At 44.5% G+C, this 15,522-nt stretch overlaps 1 protein-coding gene across 1 annotated transcript in view; it reads right to left on the bottom strand.

Moving 5' to 3' along the window:
* Positions 1-13,904, bottom strand: part of SSU72 (SSU72 homolog, RNA polymerase II CTD phosphatase) — an 87,834-nt gene extending 73,930 nt beyond the window's left edge. The window contains exon 1 of the mRNA XM_089652549.1: positions 13,714-13,904. Coding sequence (XP_089508675.1) covers positions 13,714-13,793 — 80 coding nt within the window. The 5' untranslated portion in view covers positions 13,794-13,904. The remainder of the gene's footprint in view (positions 1-13,713) is intronic.
* Between the last annotated feature and the right edge of the window lie 1,618 nt (positions 13,905-15,522).

Genomic DNA, 15,522 nt, shown 5'->3' with positions numbered 1-15,522 from the left:
ACCCCCAACCACTCCCCTTGAAGCTGGAAAGGCAGCAAATTGGGGTGTACTGTTGCATTCGGAAGACAATACAAGCAGTGGTGTCGATTATTTATAAACACACAACTGGGCACTTGTTCTGTATAAAATAGTTACATAGTTAATCTAACACAAAAAAAAAACGTCATTCCAGTTCAACCAAAAAAAGTTATAATCCTACACCCACAGTTGATCCAGAGGAAGGCAAAAAAACCCCCAGCAAAACATGATCCAATTTGCTCCTGCAGGGAAGAAAAAAAAAAAAATTTCATCCTGATTCCCCGAGAGGCAATCGGATGTTCCCTGGATTAATTTTATCTATAAATGTTAGTATCCAGTTATATTCTGTGTATCCAAGAAACAATCCTGGCCTTTTTCAAAGCAATCCACGGAGCTGGCCAATACCAATTCTTGAGGGAGTTTTTTCCACATATTTCACAGCTCTTACGGTTTAGAAACCTTTCCGTATTTGGAGATTAAATCTCTTTTCCTCCAGATGTAAAGAGTGCCCCCTTGTCCTCTGTGATGACCTCAGGGTGAATAACTCTACACTATATGAACCACTGATGTATTTATACATGGTGATCATGTCCCTCCTTAATCTCCTCAAGAGAGAATAAATTCAGTTCCTCTAATCTTTCCTCATAGCTGAGCTCCTCCATGCCTCTTATCAGTTTGGTTGCCCTTCTCTGTACTTTCTCCAGTTCCCCAATGTTCTTTTTGTGAATTGGTGCCCAAAACTGAACTGCATATTCCAGATGAGGTCTTAATGATTTTTACCGGGGTAATATGATATCTCTCTCTCTGGAGTCTATACCGCTTAACAACGTGACCTCCAAAAGGATTTACCCCCCCTTCCTGACGAGGCCATTTTTTGTGTTATGGCTATGCATTACTTTGACAATTGCGCGGTCGTGCAACGCTGCACTCAAAATTTACGTACTTCCCCTCCCCCCACAAATAGAGCTTTCTTTCAGTGGTATTTGATCACCTATTTTTTTTTTTTTTTTTTTAAATATTGCAAAAAATAATGAACAATTTTGGAGGTGAAAAAAAAAAAAACAAAAAAAAAAACCAGACACCACACAGGGAAAACTTGACTTTTTGCTATTAAACGCTAGCCTACAGAGCACTTATACCCCCTTCCTGCCCCGGCCAATTTCCAGCTTTCAGCGCTGTCACACTTTGAATGACAATTGCGCGGTCATGAAACATTGTACCCATATGAAATTTTTATCTTTTTTTGTGACAGAGAGCTTTATTTTGGTGGTATTTAATCACCTCTGGGATTTTAATTTTTTCTTAAACCAGAAACCACTGAAAATTTTGAAAAAAAAAAAAAAAAAAAAAGTTTTAGTTTTTGTTATACAATTTTGTAAATAAGTGATTTTTCTCCTTCACTGGTGTGTGCTAATGAGGCTGCACTGATGGGCATTGATAGGCTTCACTGATGGACACCGATAGGTGGCATTGATGGGCATTGACAGGCATCACTGATGGGCACTGAAAGGCAGCACTGATACATGGTACTGATAGGCGGCACTGACAGGCAGCACTGATTGGCATTGACTGGCACTGATGGGTGACACTGAAAGGCAGCTTAGATGGGCACTGATATGTGGCATTGATGTGGCACTGGTGAGCACTAACACAAGGCACTGATGGACACTGACAGGTGGCGCTGCTGGGGCTACACTGATCATCAGTGCCCTGATGATCAGTGTACATGTCCCCTCCGAGGAATGCCAATTACCGGCTGTCCTCTTCTCGAGCTGTCAGCTCGAGAGGAGAGAAATGCCGATAACCGACATTTCCCTGTTTACATGTGATCAGCTGTGATTGGACACAGCTGATCACATGACCGAGCGGACATCTTCGGCTCTTTCCGTGATTCGCTGTGTCCCTCGCACCGCCGATCGCCAAGCTGCACGCTCCCTGAGCCACGCATGCGTGGCGAGAATGGGAGGACGTCATATGACGTCCTCCCAGAACGAGAACCACCTTGCGTCCATCATATTACTATATGGCGGATGGGAGGTGGTTAAACATGTTCAAAATATATATATAAAAATCAAATTTAGTCATAAATTTAGGCCAAAATGTATTCTGCGACATGTCTTTGCTAGTCTCCCCAGTGACACCAATACAGTGATCAGTGAAAAGAAAGAAGAAAAAAAAAAAAGCAGACACTGTACTAACGGCACTGGGCAGGAAGGGGTTAACATATGGGGAGAGCAAAGGGTTAACTGTGTGCTGTACATGTGTGCTTCACTGCAAGCATAGCACTGTGCAGGAGCTGACAGGGGAGAGAACAGTTTACTTACAGTTCTCCCCTTCCATCGGTAATGCCCTCAGTCACTGGGTGCTGGTGAATAATCACCGGCCAGGACCGGTGATTGACAGCCGAAGCCGTGAATAGCGGTGTAGGTAGGGCTCGCGCGCACCCCCTACCTGGAAATGCAAAATCACGTACATATACATGATTTTGCGCACTCCTGCTGCCGTGTGGCAATATTACTGCTATAGGGCAGATGAGAAGCGGTTAATACAAGAGAAGATTTTGCTCGCTTTAGAAACTGCAGCTTGGCATTGCATGCCAATATTAAGCTTGTGATCTACCAGAACTCCCAGATCCTTCTCCACCATTGATTCCCCCAGTTGCACCCCCCCTAGTATTACCTTACATTTATCAACATTAAACCTCATTTGCCACATAGTTGCCCAATTAAACCGAGCATTGAAGTCGGCTAAAAAAAAAAAAAAAAAAAAAAAAACTGCAAAATTTCAGTTTCATTAACAACCAAGAATAACGTGCAAAGTTAATTGTTTGCAATTTCACAATTCAATGTTTTAAAATCCAATCTTACAAAAGGTACTATTGGAACTTATTTAAAATGTACAATAGAACTGACAAGAGAACACGCTGGGGGAGGTTTACTAAAACTGATGCACTCAATCTGGTGTAGCGATGAATGGTAGCCAATTAGCTTCTAACTTCAGCTTGTTCAATTAAGCTTTGTAAACCAATCAGCTTCTAGGTTTTATTGCCACAGGGGTGTGAACGTTTTTAAAAAAAAACTACTTGTCCAAGGACTAAAAAAAGGTGTCCCAATATACTTGTCCCTCATGAAAATCTACTTGTCCTGATAGAAAAACAAATTTAACCAAAACCATATTTAAATCTGCTTTAAGTAATGTCTGGGGCTTTTAAAAACAAAAAGGGGCTTTATGGCGATGTAAATGTTTAATATTTTTAACATTCACTGTTTATCTCCTTTCCCCCCCCCCCCCGCCTGTCTCCAGCTCCACCCCCAGGGACTAGCAGGGAGGGGAGAGACCTTGCAGTGTAATGAGCACAGATTGGCTGCTCGTCAGGAAAGGGGAGTGTCTGGCTTATCCTTTATCCCTTTCGCTGCCAGAGCTGTTTTTGCGTTATTTGCACACATTTAAAATATCGTTTTCGGCCTGAAAATTACACAAAACCCCCAACAATTATATATTTTCTAAATTCAGAGATCCTAGAGAATAAAACAGCAGTAGTTCCAATTTTTTTTTATATCAAACGATATCACAAAGGCCTAGGAAACACAAAATTTCAGTAACAAAAAAAAAAAAAAACAAAAACAAAAAAAAACCAAACAACCACACTTAAATTTGGGGCACGAAAAGCAATAAAATTATCCAAGTTTTTTGTAAAATATAAAAGATGAGGTTGCAGCGAGTACATAGATATTCAACATGGCAAACCTTAAATTTGCGTGCACTTGTGAAATGGCAACAAACTTTAGTACCCTATATTTTCTATAGGTGAAACTTTTAAGCCCCTCACAGGTCATCAGTATAGTGTTAGAGGAGGTCAGGTGCTAGATTTATTGCTCCCATTATGGCGTGCGTGGCGATATGCAACAGGTGTATCGCAATCCACATTTTCATGTGTAGTGTAGGCGCTCATGCATGTCCTTTTACATTTGTGCGTACCTATGCGGGGGTGGGGGCCCATGACCAATTTGGCAGTGTTATATGCTTGGGTGTAACTTCCATTTTTTTTAAAAAAAAAAAAAAGTAAGTTTTTTTTTTTTTTTAAATTCACATAGGGGACAAAAAGTCCCCTATGTGATGATTTTTGGCGACAGGTTCTCTGAGATATCCAGGGTCTAAAAGACCCTGCATGTCTCCCCTGTACTACACTTAATGTAATGCGGTGTACATTGCACCGCATTACAATCTTTCCCGGCCTCAATGACCGGCGGGAATCTGTTGAACGGGGACCCAAAAGTGACATCACATCAACTCCGGGTCAGGAGAAGGGGAGAGAAGTGGACATGTTCGATCTCCTCCCTCCCCTATACCACATCCCGTGGCACCCACCGAACCAGTCTCGGGCTCGCAGATAGGCAAGTGGAGCCTGGGACCTATAGTGGGGGAGAGGCTGACACTGTGGGCTTCTCCCTCCCCTCTAACCGACGGCGAGCTGAGCCCACAGATGGGCAAGCGGAGCATAGAAAATCTCATGCCCAGGGCGCGGAGAGGCTGTGTGAAACCAATCGGCGGCAACGCTGCCGCCAATTTCTTTACCTGACAGGTGTGCCCGCTGCTTGCCCGCAGCAGGGCTAAAAGAAAGAAAAAAAAAAACCTACCTGCCCGGCGCCCAGAACTACATGTCCCAGGCATCAGGTGATAGCAATTGCACATCCTTGTGCCAAACATTTACATTACACATGGCACTGGCATCACCAACTCCTGTAAGATCCTTCTGTGACAGTCTGCCTCTTGTGAGGTCAGCGGCACATTTGATTCTCTTCGGTGGGGAGCCCCACGGTCAACTGTGAATGTGCCGGTTGTAAGGCTCCCGCTCCTAGAAAATCTAATGCTGGCTGCCTGGTGATCTGAGGGCTGAAGTGGTAGCGCTGGGGAGAGGCTGCATAGCCATAAGTAGAGGTTTCACTCACTGCAGGCTACAGTGGCAAATGACAATACAGCATCTGGTGGCTTCTAATTCACTCCTTGGTTGTCTCTTACCTCAACTGTTACAACCCCCTCCTCATTGGGTTATCTTTACATAGGCTATCCCCCTTCATTCCATCATGAATGCTGCTGCCAGACTCATCCACCTCACCAACTGTTCAGTGTCTTTCTCTGCCAATCCCTCCACTGGCTTCTGCTCCCGCAACTAACAAAATTGAAAACACTAACTTAATAAGCCATCCACAACTCAGCCCCCAGCTACATCACTAACCTAGTCTTAAAAATACAAACCAAAATTGTTCTATTCATTCCTCCCAAGACCTCCCACTCTCTAGCTGCCTTGTCAACTCTGACTGAGCTCACATCCAGGACTTTTCCTCGAGCCTCTCCCATCCTCTGGAACTCTCTACCCCAATCTGTTCAACTACCGTCTACTCTGTCCACTGAAATCTACTATGATCCCTGAAAACTGTTCACTAGAGAAACTTATCCTGCCTTCACCCAACAACTGTACTTTTATTTTCTCCATATGCTCATCACCCAGTTATTCCCTTTTGTATCACCTGATCCTCCCTTTTAGATTGTAAGCTCTAAAGGAGCAGGGCCCTCTGATTCCTTCTGTATTGAACTGCCTTGCAAAAACCGTTGCCACTATATAAAACCTGAATAATAATAATAAATGAGTATTCTTAACCCAGCCAGACATGTACTGAATATCAGCTGGTTCAGCAAGAATCAAGATGAATTTCTGATCCACATATGGGCACAGCGGCTGTAAAGAAGTCATCTACAGAATGACTTCTGTACAAACACCCTGTTGCCACCCAATCATTTTGTTTACCTGTGTGATGACACATCTTAGGATGCCTTCACACCTGTGCACTTCTCTTTTCATGTGCTTTTCAATGTTTTCTGGATTTTTGTGATCAGAGTTTAAGCAGGTGTGAGAAGAGTCCGCTATTAACCAAATGTAGCTAGGCCAAAAGAACAAGGCCTTTTGCTTGGGCAGAAACTGTAGCATTTGCAATTAACAGTCTTTTCGTCCACCCTGAAAGCCTTCCACAGGCCCCACAGAGTAGGGATGCACCCAAATTTTGGACACCAAAACATATCAGCAGAAAATAGCACTATCGGCATTTTGCCAATACAGGTGCTGATACAGGAGACTGTGTGTACTGCAGATATAAGGGGATGGTTGAGAAAAGCAAGAGAGGAGCAGTTTATACAGCGACTGGCTGTCACTATAGGTCAGTGCCTGTTTTTAAATGTAATTACTGCTTTTTCTTTTCTTCAGTATAGTTCACAGAATTAGCTGACACTTTCCCCGGAGCTAAAAGAAACAGTTTCTTTTTAGTTTATTTCTGGAGATAAAAGAAACAAAAAAAGTTTCTTTTTGCTCCAGGGAAAGTGACAGCTAATTCTGTGAGCTATAGTGAAGAAAAAAAAAAAAAAAAAAAAAAAAAGCAGGCAATTGCATTTAAAAACCTGCACTGACATATAGTGACAGCCAGTAAGGGAGCCTCTCTGTATACACTGCTCCTCTTCTGCCCCCTCCTTGCACACACTGCCCCCCACCCCCCTACAAAGAGGACCTGTCACTCACATGCTATCACACAGGGGACTATTTGTCCCCTATGTGACAGCAATAAAATCATAAGTTAAAAAAATACATGAAAGTAGAAAAAAAAAAAAAAAAAAAGGGAAAAGAAGCCTCCCCACCTCCACATACGCAGACATTTCGGTTTGTTTTTCAGCTACATGCATTCTGAATTTTCGGTATCGGTTACAGCACTAGAATTTTCATTTCGGTGTACCACTACCACAAAGCATATCAATAGATGGCATAAAAAAAAAAAAAAAAAAAAAAAAAAAAGTACCTAAACTATTTTACATGGCATGTCGCAACGCAGCAAGAAAACTAAACAGCCATAACTTTATGACCACTGACAGGTAAAGTAAATAACATGGATTATCCCATTACAATTGCATCTAAACGTAGGTGGGATATATTAGGCAGCAAGTAAACATTTTGTCCCCTGAAGCTGAGGTGTTGAAAGCAGAAGAAAAATGGCCAAGTGTACGGTTTCAGCAACTTGACAGGAGCCAATATATAATGGGTAGACGACTGGGTCAGAGCATCGCGAAAACTGCTCTTGTAGGATATTCCCGATCTGCAGTGATCAGGACCGACTAAAAAGTGATCCAAAGAAGGAAAACAGGCGAAATGACAGGGTCATGTGTGGCCAAGGCTCACTGACGAACTTGGGGAAAAAATGCTGGCCCATGTATTCTGAATCAAAGACCAACCATAACCAACATTGGTTGGTTCCGATAGATCAGCGTCACAGTGCATCACGGTTTGTTGTGTACGGGGTTGTGTAGCCGCAGGCCATGCTGGCCCGTGTCTACAACCAAAAGCACTTACAATTGTCATGTAGGCATCAGAACCGGACAACAGTTATGGGAAAAAAAAAAAAAAAAGATGGCCAGGTCTGATGAATTCAAGAATGATTTGAGGAATACAGCAAGTTTGAGGTGTTAACTTGGCCTCCAAACTCTTCAGATCTCGATCCAATTGAGTGTCTGTGGGATGTGCGAGAAACAAGTCCAATGCATGAAGGCCCCAACTCAAAAATACAGGATATTAAGAATCTTCGACTGACGGCTTGATAGATACCACAGCATACCTTCAGAGGTCTAGTGAAATCCATGCTTTTGACAGGTTATGGTGGGTGGTCATAATGTTATGGCTGATCAACTTATGTGAACCAGGCTCATTGCACACCAGGGAATGCCACTTAACCGCTTTCCTGCTGCCCTATAGCAGATATACGGCTAGAGGGGAGCGCAAAATCACGTGATTTTGTATTTCCGGGTAGGGGGCGTATGTATAGTCTTAGCCCCCAAGTGCATAACCTTACATTTATCAACACTGTACCTCATTTGCCACATAGTTCCCCAAATAAACAGTGCATTGAGGTCGGCTTGTAAGTTGGAGACATCCAATGGATAGCAACAAAACCTGACAGGGATTCTATCCTTTTCCCATTCCACCAAAAACTGAAAAACGTTTAGGGTATAGATATGCTGTAACCATTTTCCCACTACTCTATAGCAGATATACTGCTACAGGGCAGCAGGGGTGCGCAAAATCACATATATTTACGATTTTGCATTTTCAGGTAGGGGGCTCGCATGAGCCGAGCGCACGTACCCTACCCACGCCGCAAATCACCGGGTCCCGGTCGGTAATTACCGAGCATCTCCGACGGGAACTATTTTGTTTACCAACAGTCCTTCCTCCTGAGGAAGAGGCAAGTCCTCGAAACGCGTCAGCCTTTTGGATGTCTAAACTCCCTATTGCGGACTGTCACTCAGCGCGGTGTTGATCCAGCTGTTCTTTTATGATGTGCCTTGACTATATTGTCGTTTGTGAGTACAACACCTACTTTATTATTTTTTATTAAACATTTTTTATGGTAATGCACTAGGCCTGTGCACCTTCTTTTTGTTTTTGTTCTTTCCCCATTTTGTTCTTTCCCCACACACTGCTCTGGATGGCTGTGCCCCTCAGTAAAACACTTTGATCGCTCTAGATGTTAACCCCTTCCTGCCCAGTGCCATTAGTACAGTGTTAGTGACACCAAGTCAGTTCCTCCCAATATCAGAATGTCCACAGCAGTCCCGCTATAAGTCGCTGATCGACGCCATTACTAGTGAAAGAAAGAAAAAAATTCCAGTATCTATACTGCCATTTGTAAACGCTATAACTTTCACGTAAACCAATTTACACGTATTGGGATTTTTCTATGCAAAGACATGTCGCAGAACACATTTTAGCCGAAATTTGATTTTTACAATTTTTTTACTGGACATGTTTAATAGCAAAAAGTGAAAAATAGTTTTTTTTCTCAAAATGATCGCTATTTTTGTTATGGCGCAATGAGTAAAAAAAAAACAAAACAAAACAAAACAAAAATGCACTGACGATCAAATACTACCGAAAGAAAGTATGTAGATTTCATTTGAATGCAGCGTTGCATGACAGGAAGGGGGGGTATATCCTCAGGCGGGTAAGTGGTTAACATGTTCCCAGCGCCTCCTGAATTTTTTTCCTGCAGAAAGATTTTGCATGCTTTTATTGCGCTTCAAGCACTTTTGGTTAGAGATCGGTCCCATTGACTTCCACAGGCAAGTTGACAGGTGGCTCCACCTGACAAACTTGAAGTGCCAAGGTAAAGCAAAGCATTGCAGCATGTGTATGACCTCCTTTAGCTGAATGTTGTGTTTTAGACCTTGTTTACACTTGCATTCAGTAGGCAGCACTGCCCGCAACCCATTCAAATGAATCGGGCGGTATGGTAATGCAGGCTTCTAGTGGTGAGGAAACAACATAATGATTCCTCACTGCCTGTGAAAAGCCCTCTGAAGAATGACCCATCATGGATCGCTTCTCAGAGTGTCCAGCTGGTATAAACAAGCCTTTAGGGGACGGTAAAATAGCTGCTCAACCACCTGTTTTTACCACTTCTGTGAATGAGACCTAATGTATGCTTTGCACTTTTACGGAAAATGAATGAAACAGAAATGCAAAGGTGTGAATTCAGTCAGGCTTGGTTCATACTGTTGCGCTGCAGTAGTGCATGTGTTAGTGCATGCTACAATGAACCACAATGCACAGCCCTGTGTTGCGGCACACCGCGTTACCAACATATTTCATGTGAATTTTTTGGGCAGATAGCAAACAAATCAATAGGTTACCTAAAAACCCAACTCGGGCCAGGTAAAAAATTATTTCTAGGGGAGAAGAGAAAGTTTTACTTACCCGATCCTCTGTTCCCCACATTCTGAGCAGAGGACTGTCCCTCAGTGTCCACATGTCCAGTGCAGGGCTATGGACCCAGCTCTGGTCTTGATGTCAGAACCCTACACCGCTACAGCATTAAATTGCAGATGCTGTGGAAGCCAATTTCCTTTTAGGCCTCCTTCACAGGGGTGATCACATCTGTTCCCCGTGCAGGGTCATGTTTATTCACATGGGGATGCACAGGTGTGCCATACATCTAATCCCTTTCACATCTATTGGAACACCACCTCTGTGTCCGAATAGGACAACCCTGTGGGTGCACAGCTCCAAACTCACCATGGGTGTGCTGGGACACAGACCCACACTGATAGAAGGATGTGAACAGGTTAATAGCTTGTTTTGTCTAAGGAGGAGGAAAAGCGATTTTAATTACATGTTCCTTGGCTCCCCCAGCAGGCGGTGATCCCCCACTCTGCTGGTGGACTGTCACTTGGCATCTGCATGTTCAGTGAAGGGCTATGGACCCAGCTCCGGTCTTAATGTCAGAAACAGGGATGCAAGTACTACACGTGTTTTCTGCAGCGTCTACATGGAAGTCTACTGAACCAAAAACACAATGTTTTGCATTTATAAAAAGAGTCCCTGACCCTTTCCAAAAAAGGCAGCAGCTCAAAAAAGCATAGCTGTGAACGTGTCCAATAGGAAACCATGTTAAATGAACTTTAGTGCGTTTCTGCAAAAAGCCCTAAAAAACACATTGGTGAGAACCAGATCACAATGGGGAGGTGTGTTTATGGTGGCATTTTTTTTTTATAACTCAATAAACATGCACCAAAAATGCAAGCAGGATTTTTAACACCACAAGGGAAGCACAATAGACCAGTTTGAAAACATACATTGAATTCAAAGGGATGCATTTTTCTTGAGCTTTTCCTCTGCCTTTTTTAAAAACGCAAAAGCGCTGCAAAAACTGCTCAGTGTGAAAGCAGCCTATTGGAAAACTGTCCATTTTGGTTTTCAGCCCAATGCATCCTGAATTTTCGGTTTCAGTCCAAGAACTTTCATTTCGGTGCACCACTAGTCAGAATCCTTGATCACTAGAGTGCAGAGGTGCAGATGCTGCAGGGGCCGGCCTAGCTGCAGGGAGGAACAAAGTATTGGGTAAGTATACCTTCTTTTAGGCCTTGTTCACACGGGGTGACCACATCCATGCCCTGTGCAGGCCCATGTTTAGAAGCACGGGTGGAGGGGAGTCCCATTCATATATATTGCTCTCCTAAAACTCACAAAGGACTTACTAACCACTAAAACCAATGGTCACTACTCTGTACTCTTACTCCTGGACCTCTCCGCTGCCTTTGACACAACTGACCACCCCCTCCTCCTCAAAAAAAAAAAACTATTTACTTGGCCTCTGTGACTGTACTCTCCGCTGGTTCGAATCTTAACTATCTCAACACACATTCAGTGTCACAACTCTACCTCCTCTCACTGTTGGGGTTCCCCAAGGTTCTGTCCTTGGAACTCTCCTATTCTTGATCTACACCTCTTCCATGGGTCAGCTGATAGCTTCCCATGGTTTCCAATACCATTTCTATGCTGATGACACACAAATCTATCTCTATTCCCCAACTCACCCCATCAGTTTCCTCACGTATCACCGATTTACTAACAGACATATCAGACTGGATGTCACACCACTTCCTAAAACTCAATCTATCCAAAACTGAGCTCATAATATTTCCTCCCCCACGTGCCTCATCCCCTGATTTCTCGGTCAGGATCATTAGCACCACTATCAACCCACCCCTGCATGCCAGGGTGCTAGGGGTAACCTTGGATTCTGAAGTATCCTTTCAGGACCACATCCAATCCCTGTCCAAATCATGCCGCCTCAACCTCCACAACATCTCCAGAATACGCCCCCTTTTAACCAATGATACCACAAAGCTTCTAATTCCCTCCCTGGTTATCTCTCGCCTTGACTACTGCAACTCCCTCCTCATTGGCTTACGTTTACATAGGCTACCCCCCCCCCCCCCTCCAGTCCATCATGAATGCTGCTGCCAGGCTCATCCATCTTACCAACCATTCAGTGCCTGCTACCCCTCTCTGCCAATCCCCCCACTGGCCTCCACTCACCCAACAAATAAAATTCAAAATACTAACTTCTTACAAAGCCAAAATTCATCCACAAATCTGCCCCCAGCTACATCACCAACCTGGTATCAAAATATCAACCAAACCGATCTCTTCAATCTTCCCAAGACCTTCTGCTCTAGTTCCCATGTCACCTCCTCCCATGCCTGCCTCCAGGACTTCTCCCGAGCTTCTCCCATCCTATGGAACTCCCTACCCCAATCTAGCCACCTTTAGAGGATCCCTGAAAACTGTTCTCTTTAAAAGAAGCCTATCATGCTTCTACCTAGTAAACCATTTATTCCATCAGCTGATCCCCCCACAGCTATTACCTTTTGTATCACTCAACCTTTCCTCCTAGATTGTAAGCTCTAACGAGCAGGGCCCTCTGTGTCCTCTTGTACCAAATTGGATTGTAACTGTAATGTCTACCTTCATTGTGTCCCAATATGGCATACAGGGGGTAGGACAAGAATAAATGGAAAACATGACATGATTTTCAGGTGTGAAAGTGATGACATGTTTCGCATTGAAAGAGGAAGTGATGTAACATTCTTTTGTTTTGCTGTGTGATGAGACACCTAGCTAACAGGTGGGAAGTCTTACTTTCATCCCTCACTGCGTGAGCTGCTAGTAATACAAAGTCATGTCAGAGCTCACGGAGCTTCAGAGGGCAAATTGTTAGTATCGCTTAGCTGGTGTCTCTGTGACTGAAGTTGCCAATTTATTTGCTGTGTCATGAGGTGCAGTATCAAAGCTTACGACGGAAAATACAGTTTGTGGGAAACCGTCATTACTAGCAGCGCACGCAGTGAATGACAAAAGTGAGGCTTCCCACCTGTTAGCTAGGTGTCTCATCACACAGCAGAAGCAAAAGAATGTTACATCACAGATCGTGTTTCCATACTTTTTGTCTAACCCCTGTATGTGTGTGTGGGTCTGTGCCGCCAAAAACACACACAAGGAGAGTATGGGCCATACACCAGGCACCGCAATGGATTTCATTTTGGGGCACAGCAGCTGCATCCCAATAGAAGTCAATGAGACTTTCTGCATGGAGCACCTCTACCCCCCATACAGTTAAACATGGCCCAGCAGCTGCATCCCAATAGAAGTCAATGAGACTTTCTGCATGGAGCACCTCTACCCCCCATACAGGTAAACATGGCCCAGCAGCTGCATCCCAATAGAAGTCAATGAGACTTTCTGCATGGAACACCTGTACCCCCCCATACAGGTAAACATGGCCCAGCAGCTGCATCCCAATAGAAGTCAATGAGACTTTCTGCATGGAACACCTGTACCCCCCCCCCCCCCTACAGGTAAACATGGCCCAGCAGCTGCACCCCAATAGAAGTCAATGAGACTTTCTGCATTGAACACCTGTACCCCCCCCATACAGGGAAACATGGCCCTGTACGGTATTGTACACTCTGTGTGGCTGAGGCCTTGTTGTTCCCATAGACATACACAGCCCACGGGGGGGGTCATTTATTTACCTGGAGTTGGCCTTTATCTCACCTCACATGTGTTACTGCAACTGGGTGACCCCATCTTTCCCCACCGTTCTCCAGTCAGGGCCCCCCCATCCCAAGACAGGGCCCACCATATGGCGCCACCGACACAGATTACCGCCAACACTCTGAGGTAACCCGCCTCTGATTGTACAGGGTGACAGGTTTTCTTCCAGCACTGAATTCTCGGTCAGGGGCCCCTGATATCACAGCACAGGATAGGGGGAGGGGATGGGGCTGTGGCGGCCATTAGCCGTTCTCCTGAGTTACCTGAGGATGTTATGCGCCTCCATACTGCGGTTCTGGTTGCTGGAACACACCACGGCCACTCTCAGCGGGGTGGACGGCATGATGGCGGCGGGAACCCACACAATCCCCCGTACAGCCGATTACACAACAGGCAAAGCGAGCTGATGGCGGCCCTTCCGCCTTCTCCAGGAACTAAAATGGCGGCGGGGAGGACCGGGAAGTGACGAGGAGAAAGAAGGGGAGGTGACGTGAGCGCTGAGGAATGCAGAAGGAGGAGAACACAAACCACTTACCTCATAAGGCCTTCTCTTCCTTCCTTTTTATGGTGGCCTGTCTGTCATGGCGAACCTTCCGTTCCGGCCTTACCGAGAACATCTCTGAGGAGACTGTCACCTGAAGGGAAATTCCGTCTTTTGGAAAAATAAAAAAATCACCCAGTTTTCAAAAAATATCCATTTATTATTGTTTGTGTATTATAGGTGGCAGAACTTTTCTACCAGTCAGTGAATGGTGGGTGCCATGTCTGGTTCCTGCAGCCTCAGGTCTGTACAGAGGACCTCCAGTGATGGAGCTGGAGGAAGTATCCATGGACCCCAGGAGGTGACGACCAGCCATATGACTGCATACCAAACCTCATGCAGACATGGACTCGATCCCTGAAGGTGTACAGGTGAAACTCCAAAAATTAGAATATCGGGCAAAAGTTCATTTATTTCAGTAATGCAACTTAAAAGATGAAACTAATATATGAGATAGACTCGTTGCATGCAAAGCAAGATAGTTCAAGCCGTGATTTGTCATAGTTGTGATGATTATGGCAATTACTGCCTCAATATGGCGTGGCATGGAAGCTATCAGCCTGTGGCACTGCTGAGGTGTTATGGAAGACCAGGATGCTTCAGCAGTGGCCTTCAGCTCTTCTGCATTGTTCGGTCTCATGTCTCTCATCTTTCTCTTGGCAATGCCCCATGGATAAGTTGCATTACTGAAATAAATGAATTTTTGCACGATATTCTAATTTTTCGCGTTTCACCTGTACTGTGCTATTTGGCACCAAGCCAAAAGAAGACCTAAAGAGGAGCTTCAATTGGTAGAAAACAAAGTTAACCCCTTCATACTAATGCAAGCTGCATGGTCCATATTTGCTCAGACATGGTAGCCCTTTGTTAGAATGGGCAGCTGTGCCACGTGTGTAGCAATGATGCCCACAGAGATGGACACGGTTCAACTATTTTGGCTCCAATCTCCATCTTGGCAAAGGATCCTCCATCTTGTACAAACATATCCCCCTCATTCTCATTTTTCCTCTCTGTTCAGCCACAGTGACATATGGCCTGTGTGTTGGCAGTGTCACAGGAGGCCAGAGCACAGCAGGGAGCCCTGAGCTGTAAAACCCCCAAGGGAGCTGGGGCCTCGCTGTCCAAAGAACCTGTGCAATCTATCACATTGTAAAAGATAACCCAAGCCTTCCCCTGAGTTCAAACACATTCCAGAGGAGTAGAGACTAGATAACACTTTTAAAATCCATTTTTCCCCTATGTCTTATATCTTGGAATATGAGAGACTTGCATAAAAACCAGGTATATCTTCAGATTGGCCATGAGAAGACAAATCGTTTGATAGATCACACTCCCTGACTGGAAGACCTAGGACAGCAGAGAATTATATCTCTTGAACCATGCAAGTCTGTATTTTATATTTCATAACCGTTCCTCAGAAGCGTCTGCATAGTAATCTACCCACGGGTGGAATGTCACTTGTGCATAGGGAAAGTTATGAGCAAAATATAAACTATGAGAGATTTTGGCTCTAGTTTAAGTATCTGCCCAG

The sequence above is a fragment of the Staurois parvus genome, unplaced genomic scaffold, assembly GCF_062004578.1.
Source record: "Staurois parvus isolate SC_StPar_1 unplaced genomic scaffold, SC_StPar_1.0 ptg000686l, whole genome shotgun sequence".
Lineage (NCBI taxonomy): Eukaryota > Metazoa > Chordata > Amphibia > Anura > Ranidae > Staurois > Staurois parvus.
Note: the sequence above shows the minus strand (reverse complement) of the source record. Positions and strands in the feature narration are given on the sequence as shown.